General features: G+C 38.5%; 4 protein-coding genes across 5 annotated transcripts in view; 2 read left to right on the top strand and 2 right to left on the bottom strand.

The window, feature by feature from the left end:
- Window positions 1-1,827, top strand: part of LOC111322647 (uncharacterized) — a 2,562-nt gene extending 735 nt beyond the window's left edge. Inside the window, exons 2-3 of the mRNA XM_022925779.2 lie at window positions 104-186; window positions 302-1,827. Of these exons, the coding sequence (XP_022781514.2) occupies window positions 104-186; window positions 302-1,506 (1,288 nt within the window). The 3' untranslated portion in view covers window positions 1,507-1,827. The remainder of the gene's footprint in view (window positions 1-103; window positions 187-301) is intronic.
- LOC148741086 (uncharacterized) lies at window positions 1,818-6,148 on the bottom strand. Of its 2 annotated transcripts, none has more exons than XM_088756432.1 (7): window positions 4,493-6,148; window positions 4,038-4,374; window positions 3,682-3,948; window positions 3,534-3,609; window positions 3,114-3,336; window positions 2,903-3,031; window positions 1,818-2,556 (listed from the first exon to the last, which is right to left on the bottom strand). In XM_088756432.1, exons 1-7 carry the CDS (start codon window positions 5,875-5,877, stop codon window positions 1,818-1,820), a joined length of 3,156 nt encoding a protein of 1,051 aa, XP_088612558.1. In that variant the 5' UTR covers window positions 5,878-6,148. The 2 variants fall into 2 exon arrangements, with proteins under 2 accessions (XP_088612558.1, XP_088612555.1); XM_088756429.1 differs by having other exon boundaries at window positions 3,408-3,609.
- Window positions 6,149-6,410: 262 nt separating this feature from the next.
- On the top strand, window positions 6,411-7,457 carry LOC148741087 (uncharacterized). Its single transcript, XM_088756841.1, has 3 exons — window positions 6,411-6,469; window positions 6,617-6,661; window positions 6,785-7,457. The coding sequence occupies exons 2-3, from the start codon at window positions 6,630-6,632 to the stop codon at window positions 7,455-7,457; spliced, it is 705 nt and encodes a 234-aa protein (XP_088612967.1). The 5' UTR covers window positions 6,411-6,469; window positions 6,617-6,629.
- Window positions 7,052-7,500, bottom strand: part of LOC148741088 (uncharacterized) — a 2,132-nt gene continuing 1,683 nt past the window's right edge. Inside the window, exon 2 of the mRNA XM_088756672.1 lies at window positions 7,052-7,500. This exon is cut by the window's right edge and continues 622 nt beyond it. The gene's annotated coding sequence lies outside the window, so the exon portion shown is untranslated.

Raw genomic sequence — 7,500 nt, forward strand, 5'->3', positions numbered from 1 at the left:
TATTTGCGTCGCCAAAAAAAGCCGTGAAAACAAGCTTATAGTTTGGCAGTTGGTTTTGCACTTTCCTTCTTTCTTTAAGACTGATTTGCCGTATTTTTTTCAGAAAGGACAAGAATAGTGAAATGACTACAGCGTTCCGTTCCGCCTATGGCGAACTGTCTTCTTTGAGATCGTTCTTTGGGCTAGGTTTGTGCCTTCGTTTTCCTCATACTGAATAACTTAGATAACTGAAAATATCCATTCGTACTGTTTTTATGTACAAGATTTTAAAAAAGGAACAACTGTTATTTTTTTTTTATAGAAATCCCCATTGCAGCTTTGACAGGCACAGCTGATGACGAAACAAAAAATATCATCTGTTCATCACTGGTAATGAAAGACCCCCTGATTATATCTATCAGTCCCAATCGCACAAATGTAAGATTTCATGTCTTCCACCAAAAAAAGGATGATGCCTTTTCAAGGCTTGATTGGCTGATAGAAGAACTGATGTTAAAGAATGTTGCAACAGATAAAAGCATCATATTTTGCAACACCATGAATGATATAGCACGAGTTGTCAATTACCTGCTCATGAAACTTGGTGGAAAGGCCTATTTCCCAACCAGCTCATGCCAAGGGAAAAATTGTTTGATTGGAATTTTCCATTCCAATACCTGGTCACACCAGAAGGAGCAGATAATGGAGTCACTGAAGGGAGATGGTAGAATCAGAGTGGTAGTAGCATCATCTGCCCTAAGTATGGGGGTTAACTTTCCTGATGTCAGGTATGTTATTAATTGGGGCCCGGCCAGGAACTTGCTAGACCAACTCCAGGAAGCTGGTCGAGCTGGACGTGATGGAATACAGAGCCATAACATCATTATTTATCATGGGCAACAACTTATCCACTGCAGCAAGGATGTTAAAGAGTTTGTCAGAGCTGAAAATTGTCACCGTATATTGGCATACACACTTTTTGATCCAAGTATTAAATCGCTTGAGCCTGGTCATATATGCTGCTCACACTGTGCTACATCATGTAAATGCGAGGGTGAATCATGTAATTATTCACCCATTTACACAACAATGGTAGAGAACACTACTCCCCCACCTTTTCTGACAAGGTCAGTCTGTGAAGATGACAAAAAGGATCTGCGTTCAAGCCTGGAAGAGTTACGATGTGAAATGTCAGCAAGCAAGTCGTTGTTTGATCCTATCATAGCACATGGTTTTTCTGAAGAGCTCACTGATGATGTTGTGGAATCTTGTGCTTTGCTATTCACTGTAGATGACATTTGGAATAAATGTGCAGTGTACTCTGTGGGTCATGCTGTTGCAATCCTCGAAATCATCCAAGAAATATTTCTTGATATTCCAAATTTTGATGAGACAATGGCTATGTTAAAGCATGAACACTTCTTGACATTTGACACCCTCAATTTTGATGTGTTACAAGAATTTGATGATGTTGGTGATTCAAGTGGTGATGAATGGTCAGATAATGAACCAATTGAGGAAATATAGACTGAGCTTTTATTTGGTAGGTCTTAGTTCATTTAGCAGGTATTTTCCACTATCTGATATGATTACCATGTCATGAAAGGTGCCATGCTAAGGTTGATGAAATATGGCTACAAAACCTAACTATTTACCTTAAAAAAAAACTAAAATATTTTTGTAAATATTGTGAATATGTTTGATATCTAATACCCATAGATAATGTAAATATTATTTAAATGTTTATTTGAATGTTTTTCTCTGACATATCATAATGATCGAGTCTCATAACACCAGGTAATATCCATCTAAAATATAAATGTGCATATGTGCAAAATTCATTCCAAAGTGCATGCTGTTTTCCATGATTTCAAATGTTCTTTCATCCAACAATGAAGGTCTCTAAAGTCCAAGCCCTTGACTAAATTTGAACTCTTTTGTGGGAAGGAGGGGTGACCTTCCCTTCCAGGTGTATATGTGAAGGCCTTTATTTGTAATAGATCATCCAGAATCTGAGAAACAGCTTCACTCTTCATTGCTTCTGACCTATAAGAACTTCTCTTCTTCAATGAACAATCACTGTCAACATTTCTAATGATAGTTTCAACCGCATCAAGTGTTCCAGCCAGCCGGGCTGCATTTGTTTCATCAAGATTTGGTCCAAGAGCACGCCACATCTTCTTCAGTAGACAATTCTGGTGCTCTTTCTTTAAATCAAGGGAAATGTTGCAGCCTTTTCCACCATTGTTGTTATAAAATCGGTTCCATTTGAGTCGCTCAGCCTCAAATTTTGGGAGCAAGGCATTTAATTTTACCAAGAAAAGGAGAACAACATAGGAATATTTGTAGTGATTGTGTAATTTATAGAGTAAAAGTGCAACTCTGTAAATGTCACATAAACGCTGGCCATCTCCTTCCTTCACTGCATCTTCGAATGCCATTATTAACAGACCAAAGGCCAGTCTACTTTGATGATAATTGTATAAGTAGTCTTCCTTTGGCTTTTCTTTAGTGTCAGCAATTGAACTTGAACTTGCAAATGAATATGAAGACCCAGGATGAAACTGTTTCTCATGCCTATAAATAATAATCACTGGTTTTGAATGCTTTTCTAAGGAATACTATTACCCAATTATGGTATAAAATGTGGAATGAAAATTACAATTTTTTAATCAAACTTTCTTAACATTTGAAGAACCCATATCAGTGTTAGCACTCAGTTAAGCATGGCAGGAAAATACCAAACGAACTTTAATAATTTGGTTACTCAATATAGCACTTAGCATAAAGTGGTGAAATATATATCCTGCAAAGCAATAAAGTAGGCAAACCCATTGAATATTAAACAAACCTGTGATATGTTAAATGCTACAAAGTATTGCACAAGTTTTTTAAAAACACTCATTGTTTCAATCATACTGACCTATTTCTAGTTGATTTGGTTTTAAAGCACAAGCCACAGTTACTTCGGCAAATATAGTAGCCAAATTCATCTCTTTCATCACCTTCAAATGGGGGCAATAGATGAAGGTTGTGTTTTTCAAGCTCATGCCTGTGAATATTAATAAAATTAGAAAAAAAAATAAATTTTGTTTATTTAGATTTTGTCTATTTACTACTCTTTCATGATTTACCTAACTCTTCTTGAATGGTATGTGAATGTTGCCATGCAGCCTTGAAATCGACATGCAAACCCCTCATTCGTACTTCTTTCAAGTTCAGTCGTCTTGTTCACAAGTACATTGACACCAGCTGCCAATACAAACTTCATGACATAATCTTTACATACTTGAAGTAGCCATTCCATCTTAGTTTGTCTTGAACAATGTGGCTCAGGAAAGTTTAAAGTTGGTTTATCTGCAAGTACAACAAATAAACACCTAGGTGTGATAATTAAAATTCTGTAACAAAAATGTTGACATACTTACCATCAATGCTGGACATTTCACAAAATGTCATGAAAGAGGCACAGATGTGTGCTTCAAGTTCCCTTGAGTGGAATTCTTTGTATTCATTATAATGATTGTGGACTCCTTTGGCAGCATTAGTTTTACCTGTTCTGACCATGCTGGCCTTGGAAGTTCCAATCTCAGCAACAGAATTATCATCCACGAACAAGTCACATAGAATCTAGAAGTAATCATTAATATTAATTGTTTGACATTTGAAAGAAACATACAAAAATTGATTATAATTTTATACCTTATATAGAGTTACTTTAGCGTGCCAGTCTGCATGTTCTGGAAGAAGATTGGAGAATTTATCATATTTTGAATCAGCAACTTGGTATGTCCATTTTACATTACGAGAGCGTTCCTCAAATAGTTGATCACCATGAATTGGCACCTTTGTCAAAACATCCTTCTTATCAACTACACTTGTTGGGACATATTTGTCTTGGTAATTCTTTAAAATCTGTGCCATGTCTCCTGCAACATTTGGGTTGTGGAACTCCATTGAGAGTGAACACTAAAATGAACAACAAATAATTAGTATTTAATAGTAGCAGGTGTTGATTTTTGTACTTGTTGCCATCAGTTAAAAGACTGCCCACTTACCAATTCTGATTTCATTGACATTTCTTTCGAGTATTTGTGAGGTATATGGTAAATCACAGATGTTTTGTACTGATTAAAGGCAGGAATGTACTTGGTAATCACTCTACTGACAAGAACTGCCCACTGTTGTACCAAGTGGTCTTGAACACATTGGTTAGGTAATAACTCAATGAGGTTTAGGTCATCAACTGATTTCTGTGGTAACTCGCTTTCCAACCCCAATTCAATAGCCTGTTCTTTCAAGGCAAACTGGTGCGTCCAATGCACTGAACGATTGTGGCATGACTTAGTTTGCACACGAGCCTGGATGTTGTGGTCTATATTGTCTGCAACAATCCTGCAAAAATAGATAAATTTTAAAACTTAGCAATCAAAGACAAGCTTTTCCAATTGGAAGATAAGTCCTTGTACACAATGATACCCTGATACCAGTAATCTATCAAATTTAAACTTACTTGTAAAATGGCAATCTTTCAGCTTTCATTTTTTCAATAGCAAGTGTTATATCATCTTCTGTGACAGACAAATCAACCTTTTTCCCAACCACAGTTTCCAAAACATGTACCATTGCTTTATAGATAGATGGAGTGTAATAATGGTAGGAGACCAGATTATCTTCGTTTACATTCAGTGGAAGCTCAAGAACCATATCATCCTCACCAAATGAAGCCATTTGCTTTTTGTTTACCTCCTCCAACAATGCTACAATTGATCTGTTCTCTTCGATCTGCCTTTTCCAGAGTTGAACTTTATAGTCAAAGTTCTCATTGATTTTCTTATGCAATGCTATAGTGCTTGCTGATGACATACATATACCAAGATTGTTTAATCTTGTAAAATTCTCATAACTCACACCACTGTTATACAAAATGAGAGACACCCTGTATGCAAGTGCAGACATGGTAGGATTACTACATCTAAGGAGGGTAGAGGCAGCTAATGCCAATGCATTGGATTTTCTTGTGTTCTTTTCCCCATCAGACAAACCACATACAGCACTGAAAATCATATGAAGTATAGGACAATATTCCGAAAGCTCTTGGCATAGTGTCGAGTTTGAAAAAACAGTTAAATGTTCTGGGTCTGAACTCTTTAAGCAGTTGTCTGTTTTAGAGTACTCTCTCACTTCCTTCGTGATTTCTTTCTCTATTGCATCGAGAAGTTCTGCCCTCAAGAATCGATGTCGAAGAAGAATATTTGTGGCAGCCATCCACTTGTTCAAGCTCAGGGCCTTGATAAGCATAGCGTCTTCATTCTCGAACTTGCCATTAACCACAACATTACCACTTTTGTAGGCAATACACAGTTTAATAGCAAAGCCGATGGATGTGGGATCCAAATCTTCAATGTTTAAATTTGTATCCATCGTTGAAGTTGAGGGTTGTCCTTTCGTCGGCGAGTCAAACAACGCTTTCCTGCTGGATGTAGGTTTTGCATGCGCCGGGGAGCGGAGACGCAAGCTTTTTCTACACGGACTTTTTCCTGTCGGTGTTGAGAACTTTCGTTTCGACGAATCCGGACATTGAGAAGCGGCCTTATTCAACAGTTCATAAAACTGACAAAAACTGTTAGCTTTTCTTGCACAAGGGAGGCATATAATTTGAGACATGTGCGACTTATTTTCGAAGTGAAAACCGACCGTTCGAAGGCGATCGGCGAAGACACACTGGAATTCTTCCCTTTGACTCTCATGAAATATATTTACAAAACTCTTGAAGCCACTTCCAAATTTTAATCTTAAATTTACTCCACAAATCCGGCAAACTACGTCTTCTGGATTAACTTTTAGCTTTCTCCCTCTCTTTGATTTTGATACCAGATTCTCCTTGTCGTCCGACATTTCTCACTCGCGTGGAGCAAGTTTTGGTTGTTGTTTTGACAGTTTGCATGGTTCACTGAACTCTCGTTAACGGGGCGTTCTTATTGGTTAATTTTAATAGGCGCTGATTAACAGATGCAAGACGATATGAAAATGAAAATAGTGGGCGTTTCGTTGGTTAGTGGGGGTCTGCGGCAAGCCCTCCCTCTCCCCTCGCCCCAATTCCCCTCCTCTCCTCCAGGGCTTGCTTCCCAATCCCCCCTCCTCTTCCCCAGGGCTTGCTTCGCAGGCTATTAAAGATGCGGCATATTTCCTTCTTAATGTTCTCTGTGTCTCTAGGTGTGGCGTTTGTAATGGCTAGTCCGTCGTCTCGGTAGAGTCCTACGTTTATATTAAGATCCTGGAGTTGGGAGAGGAGAAAGTTTCCCACGAGTTCACATGTTTCGGCGCCGTCGTAGCTTCCCATTAGAGAACTTAAGCACCAGGCTATTTTGCGACGGCGACGGTGACCGGAAGTGACTTTTTGTTCCGGTAGGCGTTCTGGAGTCGTCTGTCAAGTCGCCTTCGTTTCGCGCGAACGTGAGAACCTTCATTTTGGCGTTGTATCCAGAACGTGAGTATTTTTCCCTCACTAGGTTGTCTCAAACTTGTTGTAACATTTTATTTTGCTCTTGTTACCTTTTTAGAATTATTTTCTTTCATGTTGTTCAAACTGTATACTCAAATATAGATAAACACCGGACATTTTCATTTCTCGTAGCTTTGAGCAAAAGATGTCGGCGCCCGCCTCCGATGGAAAGGCAAAGTAAGCTTAAGTATTGAGTCTTTCGAAGACATTTCAACGGAAAATATTTTTGTTTATCTTAACAAGTTTACATTTTTCCTCGACCATCGTTCAAATAGATGAATTGTCGTATTTTGCTTTTAGAGCTATGGAGTGGACTGAAGATCATGATGTTATTTTGCTTCGAGAAATCCTGGCGAGCGATTTGTTTTCATTAAAAAAAGGAAGTGTTGCCAGGGGAGAAAGGTGGGAATCGATCACAGAAAAGTTAAATCAAGTGAAGACACTCTGTTTTCATCTCAAAGATAAGAGGGCAGTAAGAGACCGATGGGTTCTTCTCCAGAAGAAGTATAAGGCTAAGATGCATCAAGAAGAAACTGCAAGTGGAATATCCATGGACGATATCTCTGAAATAGATGTTTTGCTAGAAGAACTCGTCGGGAAAGAAGAAAGCTTAAACAAAGTTGGTGATGCTCAGTCAAGAAAGCAAAAAGAAGATAAAAGCAAGGCAGAGGACATAAGGCAGAAAGCTTTAGAGCGATACAGCGAAACGGAAAAGCGAAAGTCAACAGAGAATGGCGACGAATGCGTGGAGAAACCGAAGCGCCAACGGAGAAGTGCTCGCACCGAACCACTAGTTGAATTCATGCAAGAGAAAGTCAAGACTGACCGAGAATTACGACAACAAGAGCTGGATCTAAGAAGACTAGAGCAAGAGCAGAATCAGCGAGTGATGGTGACTGTCTTACAGCAACAACAACAAACAAATCAAGCCATTCTGTCGGTTATTGAAAAGCTTCTTGAGAAGAAGGAATGACATTTTCCCTAAGTATGAACATGTAAAGTCAGTGTTTATTTGT

Source organism: Stylophora pistillata, chromosome 1 (genome assembly GCF_964205215.1).
Source record: "Stylophora pistillata chromosome 1, jaStyPist1.2, whole genome shotgun sequence".
NCBI lineage: Eukaryota > Metazoa > Cnidaria > Anthozoa > Scleractinia > Pocilloporidae > Stylophora > Stylophora pistillata.